The 12,876-nt window shown below is 39.9% G+C and overlaps 1 protein-coding gene across 1 annotated transcript in view; it reads right to left on the reverse strand.

Moving 5' to 3' along the window:
- Positions 1-625: 625 nt before the first annotated feature.
- The window catches only part of Atp13a5 (ATPase 13A5), a 134,923-nt gene continuing 122,672 nt past the window's right edge, over positions 626-12,876 (reverse strand). Inside the window, exons 28-30 of the mRNA XM_021184915.1 lie at positions 6,044-6,132; positions 3,216-3,296; positions 626-1,572 (exon numbers count right to left, since the gene is read on the reverse strand). Coding sequence (XP_021040574.1) covers positions 1,312-1,572; positions 3,216-3,296; positions 6,044-6,132 — 431 coding nt within the window. The 3' untranslated portion in view covers positions 626-1,311. The remainder of the gene's footprint in view (positions 1,573-3,215; positions 3,297-6,043; positions 6,133-12,876) is intronic.

Raw genomic sequence — 12,876 nt, forward strand, 5'->3', positions numbered from 1 at the left:
GCTATGCACCCCCCCCCAAAAAAAAGCTTAAAGGCAAACATTTGTTTTCATAGGTATACACATTGGTGCTGTTGGTTTGAGTGACAGTGTTTATAATGTCATTTACAGTTACAGTTTGCTAACATGTTGAAAACTAAAGACTTCAGCATGGTGAACCAAGAGCTAATTGATTGCGATTCTACACATTGTGCTATTAGTCACATGGTTGCTATTCATGGCGTTTAGTTGATAAGTTGCCTGTGATCGTGGAAAGCCTGTTGAATCAGCAAAAGAAAACCTAGGAGTTAATTTCAAGTGTTCACCAGGCGTATCTCCTCTCCGAGAGCTTGCAGCGGGGGTGGCACACTTTAAAGGCACTAGCTCATGTACAAAACGCAATGTGAAGGATGCATCCTGTTGTTGTCTTTAATATACATGTTTGATGACTTGAGTAACTAAAACGCTGGGATCAGTTGCCTAGTAGCCTGGGGATTCTCACAGTGTGGGTAAAATCACCATAGGTCCTTTCTATAGAATTTGGTTTGTAAGATGACCAATGGATGATGAGTTCAGGCAAGCCCTTAGAGTTAGAATTTGTGTTTTTTTGTGTATTGATAATAATAAAAATGAAGGTAACATACTTTATACAGTGAAAAATACATTTGAACAGTTTATTTTACTATTGTAGTCTACTCTGCACTGTTAGGTTCTCTGGCCCCATACAGTATATTTTTGGAACGTACAAAGTTGGTATAGTTGGCTTACGTTTTAACAATGCTCATGCCATGATTATAAAAGATTAGCACCAGTCTCTACTGTTCTCAACTTCCACACCACTGTGGCTTCCTGTGTAGCTAGGGTGGAATTAGTCATTTTATTTCTCTATTGAAGCCACACCAAAGATGCAAACCAGGAGGCATTTCATGATCCTGGCCAACGTATGTACATAAATATGCTTCACAAACTGTGTAAGATTAAGGAAACTTGCATCAATTAATATATTACTCAAATTTTCCAATGCCAAATGCTACCTCAGCTTTTGTTCTCACCTGGTGTCCACACATCTAATTTCATTGCCTGAGAGCTGTCCATTTAGAAAAATACAGTATGAATACGGGTTATTTCAAAGGTGATCAGAGACATGCATTTATCTCTGGAGCTAGTGAAGGATAGAATGAATGTTAGGTTCTTTGCTGCAAGGCTCGGTATGTTGAAGTGCATTGATTGGATGCTTTGATAGAGAGAGAAGGGTTGGCAGTTTCCACCTTCCCACAAGGTTTAGCTTGGGGGACAAAGGGTGAGGTTACAAGACAGGTGTGACAGCAATCCCGGTTACAGCCTAGTCCAAAAGTGCTGTTCTGAAGCCTGCCCTCCCAGCTTGAGCTTCCCTTTGGGGACCTCTTCGGGGCTCTCATAGGCTCTGTTGACATAGAATCCATTTTTGCCATTGACTGCATAATCTGTTCTGTTCACGGGAGGCCATGTAGCGTCCTCTGCCAGCTTTCTCTGCAAGATCCTATACTGACTTTTGGAATAGAATCCAAATTCTTTCTTGATAAACAGCCAGAGCTCTCTGTTTTGAAGGACGGCATCCTGAAAAATCAAGGGAGATGAGAGTGAAACTGTTGTACTTAGGCAAGCCACCTAGCGCAGGAAGCCCAGGACCCCAAGCTTCCTGTCTACTAAGCTCAAGGTTGCTGCCTCTGCTGCTATCTTTCCTGGAAGCTAAAATGTTTCTAGACACAGAAACCTGCTAAAAAAAAAAAAAAAAAACTCAAGCCGTTTCACTTCTTCAGGAATGGTCAAATCCTGGCTACGGATTCACTTCCAATTCTTTCACTAGGGACTCAAACTATCTGTAACACACCACATATCAAATAAATAAAAGGAAGAAGGAATGGGGGGAGAGATGGGATTGCGAAGGGAAGGGGAGGGAAAACAGAAACTATAATCTGAACCCCATCACATCACATACAAAGTGCCAAAGATTGTTGCTTGAATGAATTAGTCTGAAGCAATCAAATACATTTTTAAATTTTATTTTGATTTATGCATATGTGTGTGGGGATGGGGGTATGTGTATATGCAAGCATCTGCAAAGGCCGGAAGATATCAGGTGAGCTGGATATGGAATTACCCAAGGTTAAGCTATCTGATTTGGGTGCTGAATACCAACATCAGGCCCTCTGAAAGAGCAGCACTCATCCTCGACAAGTCTCTCTAGTTCCTCAAAATTGTTTCCTTCCCCATGCTTTTGAGTTGCCTTTGGTTCTTTCCTTACGCACGTTTTCAGAGCAACAATAGAATCGATCTGTCCCTGCTTTGTACTCTCCTTTGTTTAAGCTAGATTTTCTGTCACGTTACAATGTTTGTGTAATTACATCTTGTAGGATAGCTGATGGTAGCTGACATAAAGCTATAGTCATCTTATTATCTTTAAAGATTACGACATTTCTTCAGTTTGCAGCATACGCACTGAAGGACGATGTTTGAATCATATTTTGCTGCTGTAGATGACACTATCATGAATCTCTTGACACAAGTAGGATTACTTTTCTTTTCTGTCTTACTTTGTGGTATTTATAAAATTTGATGTAAAGGTGGAATTCCTGAATTAAAGAATATAAGAAATTCACACACACACATACACACCTACTTAATTTGGTTGGTTCATTCTCTCAAAGGACTTGTTTATACTTCAAGTGTCATCTTTTTTTTTAAGTCCTTTTAAGAAACCACCATCTGAACCTTTTCCTGTGTGGTGTGTCAATCAATGGCACTCAGTAGAAGAGCAACACACTCATAAGAGGGCGCACAGTTGACAGTCAAAGTGGCTTCCATTCTCTCCCAATTAGAGGAGGCCTCCTGAAGATACTGTTTCAGTCTGTCTAAAGGTCTCCTTATGCTTCTGAGCTGCAGGGTCATCTGGCCTCACTTCTAGAATATTGAAAACAGTAGGAAACAAATGCAGTGTGTCTCATGACAAGTCCTGGAGCTCAGTTGCTGCTCTGCTTTCTATGGAGAAAGGTGCCAGGAATATTCCTCAGCACCCTTCAAAGAATCTCAAGGCATTCTCCGAAGAACTTCTCTCAACCAGATCATGCACACTTTTCAAGAAAGTCTGACTAATCCTTTTGGGGGATCAAAGTAGTTGCTGTACACAGTGATTGGATATTGAGAATGAGACCCTGAATTTACATACCTACTTTAAAAAGTATAGGAGCCATATACATTACCTCTACAAAGTAGGCCACGCAGAACTGGACAAAGGCTGCTACCAGAATTGAAACTCTCCATGATGTGGGAGTTGGGATGAACTGTTGAAAAAAAAAAAAAAAAGCCTAACACCATTATAGGTTGCACACTTTATATTTTGAAAAAGGGTTCCCACTTTTTATTTATTTATTTATTTTAGAGTTTCTGTATTTGCAATAACCCAGAGGTTGGAGGGTAGGCATTGGCTTCTCTACTTTGCAGATAGGAAAGCTGAAGGTTGCCATGCTTTGTCCGAGGACTGACTCAAAGAAAGAATGGAAATTCAAATGGACCCTTCCTGGCCTGTGCTCCCTCTGGTAGCCAGATGGGCTGACAGCAATTGTCAGGGGCATCAGTAGAATACCGTGAGCAGTGCAGCAGAGGACACTTTGGAGCTCATGTGACCCTCTTCATTTATGCTTGGAAACGCAGGGAAGAGGACGTAAAATAGAACCATTCTTCTGCAATTCTTACTGATTTCTGTTCCCCTAAAACAGAGCTTACTTGGAATTCACTGCTTTTTTTTCCCTTCCAGCAAAATTAACTTCTGGGTAAAAATCAGAAGTCACGACAACATATTAAGGTTGTTTTGACTACATATGACATTTTGAACAAATGTTTTTAGCCTCAAATATCGTCATGCAAATCTAACAACCTGTACAAAGATTACAGGGTCACAAATGTACCACTAAACTTGTCTGTTTATTAGATGTAAGAATTACACACACTCACAGTGAATGGGAGCTATTCAGCTCCATTTCTACCCTACAGAAAATTTGATCGAACATGTAGGACTCTAAGGTCTATAAGCACAGCCTCCTCTAACCCATAGTGTCTGGCTCAGTGGTTCTCAGCCTGTGGGTCACACCCCTTTGGGGATGCATCTCAGATATCCTGAATATCAAATAACAGTAGCAAAATTACAGGTATGAAGTAGCAAGGAAATAATTTTATGGTTGTAGGTCACCATGATATGAGGAACTGTATTAAAGGGTCACAGCATTAGTTAGATTGAGACGCACTGCTCCAGCCATTCACTTCTATTTCCATCCATATCCTGCCATAAGCTCTTTCAAGGCACTACTTATTCATCTGTTTCCTCCGAGCAGAGACAGTCTCTACCTGGGATTTGAGAGGCAGCACATTGGCTTTGGAGAAATTGGGGCATACTCTGGTCCACTTAGACCTCAATGCCACTGCCACCTTAGTGAGAAAGGCTCTTCTCTATCACAGGCTTGGGAACACTCTCAGTTTGGAATTATTCACTTGTACAGTAGGAAACTTTCTTCACTTCTTAACAGCTCAGCACAGCATCATGCTTAGCTTCTGTTACTGAGCCAAGCACATTATGAAGCTTTGTAGCACACAGGCTATGAATGGATCGCCTGAGATTTCACTTCCTAACTGTCTCTCCATTGCTTTCCTGCCCTCGTTAAATTAATCTGATTGAAGTGTCCTTCCAAAGAACCTTCAGTGTCTCCCTGTTATTTTGGCAGAAAGCACAAAGCTCGTTGGCTGCCTTGGACAGTGCCTGTCTCTTCCAGTCTTCTCTGTTCTTCATGCTCCACTGAACAGCACCTGCCTCTGGTTTAAAGACTCTTCTACCTGCTTGGTACTTCAAGCCTTCCTTTGATTTTTCATCCCTGACACCCCATGTTCTCTGCATTGCCAGGACCAAAGTCATTCTCTGAAATTCAAAAGGTCCTCCACCCTTTCTCCTGATGCTGAGGAAGTTCTGCCCATCAGAAACAGGCTGACCTGGCTAGATCTCTACTGGCAAGATCTAGACCCTTACCAACCCATGTTCCTTCCATAAGGTCCTCATGGAAGCCTCAGTAACAATAAGAATTCCTCCCTGTGTCTTTATAGCTATATTTTTAAATTCACTTCAAACATGGGTTGAATCAGACAGTCACATTACAACTCATTGAAGAATGGCTAGTCTTCAAAACAGAACTAGAGGCTGACAGCAACACACTACTTAACACACTACTTTCCTTTCTAGACTTCTCTCACAAGACTTGTCCAAGAATAGTTTTAATAACTTCCTAATGAACTTATTTTCACACTAGTATGACCAAATGATTGCCACTCAGATCTCTCTATAGTCAATTCCTGATATTAATAAAACTTGACCAACCCTTTACTTTTGCAATTATATTTAAAAGGATTTTTACTCTCTCTCTCTCTCTCTCTCTCTCTCTCTCTCTCTCTCTCTCTNTGTGTGTGTGTGTGTGTGTGTGTGTGTGTGTGTGTGTGTGTGTGTGTGTTGTAGGGGGTCATACATTCCATAAAACACATTCAGATGTCACAGGACAATGTATGGAAGTCTGTCCTCTTCTTCTACAATGTAGGTCCCAGGAACTGAACTCTGGTCATCAGACTTGGTAACAGGCACATTTACCCATTGTAAACATGTTCCCTGGTCCCAAACAAAATTTTAGGCATGAACAGTATACACATGCTAAAGAGATGTCACCATTAATATGGAAGTATATGTGGGATGGAGAAATATTTTCTAAAAACTAAAAGTGTGTAGTGGGGGAAAGCCCTCCCAGGCCGGGAAGGCACCTGTTCTCTGGCCGGGAAGTGGGTGGGTAGGGGAGTTTGGGGGGGGGAGGATATGGGGGACTTTTGGGATAGCACTGGAAATGTAAATGAGGAAAATACCTAATAAAATATTTTTTAAAAGTGTGTAGTGGGTTTAGTGGGTTAGAAAGTATAGAGTCAAGATTCACTTACAAACTGCTATGCAAGGAATGCTTTGGCACATCTGAGTCCTGGCAGATGTGTACTGTACAACACTTACCTCCATTTTATGGTACAGGTCTTGAAAATCACAAAACAGAATGAAAATAGTGAGGCCCGCAGCAGATGTCAGCAGAAGTGAGAATAAATCTGAAGAAACACCAAACATTATTTTCAGGTGCTACGAGAATACTTCATACACTTGGCACACATTAGCAATTAGTTCATGTTGGGCAAACGCTAGACGAATCTTCAGATGTTTTGATAGATCATCATATGTTTTAAAATATGTCCTAATGTTTGTACGATAAAGGTGTTATTATATTTAAAAAAAACCTCTCCTCATAAGGATGGAATCAAGTATGTTATAGAAACTTATAAGGGAATTATCTTTACTGAGCATATCTTGGGTGGAGGAATACTGCCATGACTAGCCCGTCTGAATGGTTACCAGAGGCATCCTATACATGATCATCACCATATAAGTGAGAGGGAGCACCCAGTCTTGACAGCATCTTAGTCTTCAGGTCCAGGAGAATGAATTACAATAACCTGACACTGACACTCGAAGCTTTCCAGTGTTAGGCCCATCAGCTTTTCTGAACTCTCTGCTTACATTCTGTCCCCTATCCTGGCTTCTGTGCTCTTGGTCATTAAGTGCCCTGTGTAGGCAATATTCCTTCTGTCATGATACAGTCCATATCTTCCCCAACTTAATGAGCCCAACTCAAGAACCACTTTTCTTCAAACTCCCAAATCCTCCCTTACAAAGCCTATTCTGATACATACAATCTTAATTGCTCTATCAACCAGACGTTGGCAGCTCAGGAGTGACTACTTCTGGGGCTTTGGGACTCTGACTTGGGAAAGTAAGTTACAAACAATAAAACAATAAATACACAAAGCTGCTGGACTCCTCCCTTCCCATATCTCCAGCTGCTTGACTTTTAGAACATAAACATCCCAGGATGAATTATGTCAAAATTCCTGATCTTAGCCACCGAAAGCCCACCTGCCTCTGTGTCTATCCAACCATCAGCAGATGATGCCTCTAACAATGTTTTTGAATGGGATATCACCTCAGGCCCCAATCACCTCAAGACTTCACTCAATGTGACCATGATAGAGAAACTCTTTCTGAAGACACCAGAACTGCTGTCTCCTTTAAGCACCAGTACCAACCCTTAGCATTTCCCTACCCAATCTCAAAAGAATGACTGCACTTGCTTAGAAAGGGTGAGGCAGAAATGGGACAAATGGGAGAGGGAGAGAGAGAAGAAGAAGAGGGGGAAAGGAGAATAGAAGAGAGAAGAGCTCCCAAATAGAGCAGTGTGCCCATAATGGTAATACGAAGATCCCAGGAGACAGCAATGTGGTTTTTGCATTGCTCCTGGTGTAGAATCACTGGGACTCAGAAGCTGGTAAAGAAAGTCAATATAGGCTGTTAGTTCTTTAAAAGCGTGATTCTTGTTAGCATCTGGCTGCATCCGGCTGAGTCTTGTGCATTCAATGCGTCCTCGGGTTAATGATGTGCAAAGTAAGCCCTCTCCCTTACTTCAGCTTTTGGTAAAAAAACAATCAATGAAGAAATGGGTCTATCCTCCTTGGTTAGTTGTTATTGATAAACCTCAAAGAATGGTACCCTTTGGATGCAAGTACTTTAGGAAGCAAATATCACACAAACCACTGTAGCTTGTTTTCAAATAAGAGAATGGTTGGTAATACTCTTACTAGTTTATAGGGGGAAAATGTGTACCGTTTTTTGTATCTTGTCATCATAAAGTTAAACTTCTCCCAAACTCTGATAAGAAAAGCAAGATTTTTTTGCTATGTTAAGATGAAACTGGTTATATCATGTATCTTAGTACTGTCAAAGGTTTCTGACATAACTAAGTCTGTACTCTGTAATAGTATGTGCATTGGAGCAGGAGAGATGGTTCAGGGTTTGACAGCGTGTACCACTCTTACAAAGGACCTAAGTTGGTTCCTAAAACCAACATAGGGTGGCTCACTACCGCCTGTAACATCAGCTCCTGGTGACCCAAGGCCTCTTCTGGACTCCATGAGAACCTTCATCCACAAGTACGCACACTTTGCCACACACCTATACACATGAGTTAAAATTAAATAAATGAAAGATTGTGTGTATTAGAATATTTGTCTATAAAACGTTCCCCATTTGGAATGATTAGTTACATCAGTGGACTGGCTCAGCAGGGAAAGGTGTTTGCTAGGGAAAGGTCCTGGCTAGTTTTATGCCATCTTGACACAAGCTAGAGTCTTCTGAAAGGAAGGCACCTCAGTTGAGAAAATGCAGCCATGTGATTCATCTGGGGATTATTTTCTTAGTGATTGATGAGGGAGAGCCCAGACCATTGTGGGTAGTGGCAATCCTGGCCTGGTGGTCCTGAGTTCTATAAGAAAGCAGACTGAGCAAGCATTGGGAACCAAGCTAGTTAGCAGCATCTCTCCATATGCTCTGTTTCAGCTCCTGCCTCCAGGATCCTGTCCTGTCCTGTCTGAGTTTCTGTCCTGCTTTCTTTCAATGATGGACTTTCTTTCAATGTGGAAGTGTGAGTCAAATAGACCCCTTTCTCCCCAGCTTGCTTTTGTTCATGGCGTGTCATCCCAGGGATAGAACCCCTGACTAGAACAGCTACCAAACCCAGTGACTTGAGTTTGATTCCCTGGAATCCATTGGTTCCTTTTCACTGCTGCAGTCCTCCGCTTGCACCTGTGCACTGTGGCACACATGGGACACCCCCCCACACTGGAGATAATTGCTAGATGTGTCTGTCATGCAATGTCAGTTTTCCTTTAAGCTTCAAGTCCTCATGTTGTAACTCATCTAATTCTAATTCAGTCGCGTGTGTGCAAGTCCCCTGTATTTACTACTGAAGTACCAGGTACTGAGAAGATCCTCCTTATGAAATACATTTAATTTGGAAATAAGGACTCTAAGAAATAGCTTTAAACTATAGAGCAGGATTTTAATTCATTTCGACAATAGTCAAGGGTACTTGCAAATACTGCTTCAAAACTGAGAAAAAAGGAGGAACGCAGACATTGACAGGAAATATAAGATCAGAGGAAACACAAGCTCAGATCCTTTGAGAAGAAAGCTATGCCAAGAAGACTCAAGAACAAAGAGAATTTGAGTAACATAATTGAATGAGACTGCTTTAGCAATAATTGCGCATTTATAACAGAAACAGGAGTTTAACATATATAACACTGAAGCAATTTCTCCAAAGCGGGTGTCAGAGGCTAGGCTGTTTAATCACAACTATCAAAATAGACATTTGTGACAGAGTTTAACTGAACCCCTCCCTGTATATAAAAAAGAAACTTATTAAAGTCTACTGGATCAAAAGGGAAACCAAATATATGTTTATGAACCACTAAAAAAAACATGGGAAAGAAAATGAAAGCAAAATATGACCCACTGTCCCAATAAGTAAAACTCACTGTTCTGAACATTATTAGGTCAAAGAAGAAACTAGGGCAAAGTTGCTGGTAGCTAAAAATATAAAGAATGGAATCTAAACGGCCACGAATAGCCTTGAATGCATTTCTGGTCTTATAAAGGTGATGAAGCTAGGCGTGGTGGCACACTCCTTTAATCCCAGCACTTGGGAGGCAGAGGCAGGTGGATTTTTGAGTTTGAGGCCAGCCTGGTCTACAGAGTGAGTTCCAGGACTGCCAGGGCTACACAGAGAAACCCTGTCTCGAAAAACAAAAGAAACAAAACAAAAACAAAAACAAAAACCCAAAAAAACAAAAAAGAAATAAAGAAAGAAAGAAAGAAAGAAGGAAGGAAGGAAGGAAGGAAGGAAGGAAGGAAGGAAGGAAGGAAGAAAAAATAAAGGTGATGAAATGTACATGAACTGCAAAGTCAACTCAAAACAGATCCAAGGAAAGAAGGAAAAAACAAACCTTAATAAATGAGACAATAAAAAAAATACAGAATTAAAAATTCATGAGCTATTTTGTTATTAACCAGCAAAACAAAACAAAACAAAACAATGCATTTGAGGCATGAACAAGAAAAGGCAAGTCTTACAATTTGGATCTGTAACTTCCAGCAAAAACTCAGCTGTAGAGGGCATGGTCTCAGTGCAGCACAGAGGTAGTACCCTTCAACCAGGGCTCTAACCTAATCAATAAATTATCCCACTGATAGGCTCCCAGCTTAATGAGCTATTGTGAGGTGGTAGAAAACTGATGAAAACTCATCATAGCTAGGGCCATATACTTGAAGGGTACATTTTGCCCTGGGTTCTCTCTCCCCCATTCATTCCCTTCCTCAAGCACAGCCCACCTCTACTCCCAGCCCCAACCCCCAGCTTGTCTACTCTTGCTCTCTTTCCTACATCCTGGCCTACAGAAGATGAGCAATTTTGCTTCACCATGTGTTCCCTGCTGTTATCTCTCTCACACTCAAGTCCCAGACACAATCCAGCCACTTAACCATGGACTGAAACATTTGAGATTATGAAACAGCATGAGATTTTCCTGTCTGGAAATTGTCCCCATACCCCAGGCATTTTGTCACAGTGAATGAAAGCTGCTTAAAACAGATTTAAGTATAATCAAGATAATGATAATACAGTAGTTAAAGTCACAAGAAGTACTTAAAACTTTAAGTACCCCGAGCTCTATGATACAGTTTGGTAATATAAATGAAATGGTATTGTATGGGCAAAAATAAGCTATTTAAAACAGTATAACCTGAATCAAACCTTAAAAAAAAAACCCACATTTCAAAAGAAGGATTTAGAGCCAAGTAATTTACTGCAATCTTTTTGTGAGTTGTCAAGGAACAAATCACTCCTATCTATTAAAATCTTTATAGAGGAAAGAAAAAGTCAGGTTTTAAGTCTAAAACTGAAACCTAACAAAAATATAAACCCCCAATAAAGCTGAGAAATCCAGCATGAAATGTAGATCTTCAAAGAGCTACAAAATTCAATTTAGTAAACATCTTTACTACTCCAAGTAAGTAGGATATTCTCAAGTATATGATTTAATGACAAAAATATTAATATAACACATCTGCAGTATTAGATAAGAAGACACAAAAAGAGTATTTAGTAGATAGTATGAAGGCATTTGTTGAAATCTGTCTCCTACATTGGATGTTACAATCTCTCCTGATTAATGCAAACAAAGGGGTATTTTCTTCATATAATAGAAGCTTTTCAAGACCATTTCACCAACAGACAAAAGTCTATTTAAAGACAATTCAAGTGAAAGCTTCTACAAGTGTTGTTTATAAATATACTTTTGGGTGATATTATCTAACATTGTCCTGAATTCTGGGTTTCATTCATTAGAAAACGTAGGTAGATATTTAGTTGTTTAAAAAGGAGAAGGAATATTTTTGTTTGCAACTAATTATGATGAAATGAATCACTATTTTTCTAAAGCACTTGATTCTCAAGGATTAATGACAAAGGTCAGGAAGGATTCTGGGTAGAAAGTGAAAGGGACCCTATACCTTTCTTGTGTCACAATGACATTCAGTTATAAATACAAGAGGAAAAAGGCATTTATAAGACAGACAAAAAAGCAAATAGGATTAGGTTCTTAAATGTACAGAACATACAGTAGAGAAAAACTACAGATATTAATGGATAAGTAAAATAAATGTGACAAAAGGCAGGGTGTGGGACACTTTGCTGATGAAATACCATCATTGGTTCACGCATATGAACTCTTAGTGCAGCTTGTGGGCACCACTGTAGAAGGTTGCAGAACCTTTGGAAGGTGGAGCACTATGAGATGAAGTGGGTCAGTAGGACAGGCCTTGGGATACAGCTATAGTGCTGGCCCACTTCTTGTAAACCTGACTGCAATCCCAGCATGGCCAGCCATCTCATGCTCCTGTTAATGAGCCTTCTTTGCCATGATGAACTGTGTCACCGCACACTGTGAGACAAATAAAGGCTTCCTCTATTAGGCTGCCTCTAGTCCCATCCTTGATCACAAGAACAAGAAAACAACAAATGACTGTGGACCTAGAAAGATTGAACTATGTCAACCCGTAAATTCTTCCCAAGGTGTCAGATCCCAGGTGAGACGTTTTGAAGCTAGACAATTCTACAATTCATCTGGAAGAAAAACCATAAAATGAGATAGTGTAAAATATGAAGAGGGAGTATATCACCCACATGCTGCGTGTTAAATAAACCAGGAGACTATAACTGCTAAAGTGTCATTGTATGTAGCGTCAGTGGAATAGAAGAGACTGTGGCAGCAGATTAGCTTGACTCAGATATATAATACATGAAGGCAACACAGACTTAGAGGGTCTACTACAAATTATCTATAATGAAACAATAACTTACATGAACATAGATATGATGAAGCTAGTGTTATTTTCAGTGGGGGAGTGAATGAATGAAAGGAATATTAGATATTCAGTAGTGCAAAAATATGCTAGCAACATTGATTAATCGGGTAAACTATCGACCCACACAGTAAACATACCATGTTGTATTAAAATTTTAAAAGCTTTAAAATATAAGGGTAATTTCTTCTGTTTTGTAATTAGAAAAATGCTTCTGTGCATAAAGACAATGAGAAAAAAATGACTACAAAGGAATAAACAGCTCACAAAGATAAATAAGGAGAGGAGCAGAAATCCAATATGAGAATAGATTAAAATATACGCAGACAAGTCATAGATGACATGGTTAATAATACAGATCTATATTTCTCTTTACTGCAGATAAAAATGCAAATTAAAATGAAATGAAATAACCTCTTTTAGAAACTCTGGGCAGATCAGCAAAATTTTGTTTTTAGTACAGCTCTTACATATCACTTACTGGCTCTATTATTATGAAATAACCTTCTAAAAAGCAACTGACACCAATGAAAATTACTATA

This window comes from Mus caroli, chromosome 16 (genome assembly GCF_900094665.2).
Source record: "Mus caroli chromosome 16, CAROLI_EIJ_v1.1, whole genome shotgun sequence".
Lineage (NCBI taxonomy): Eukaryota > Metazoa > Chordata > Mammalia > Rodentia > Muridae > Mus > Mus caroli.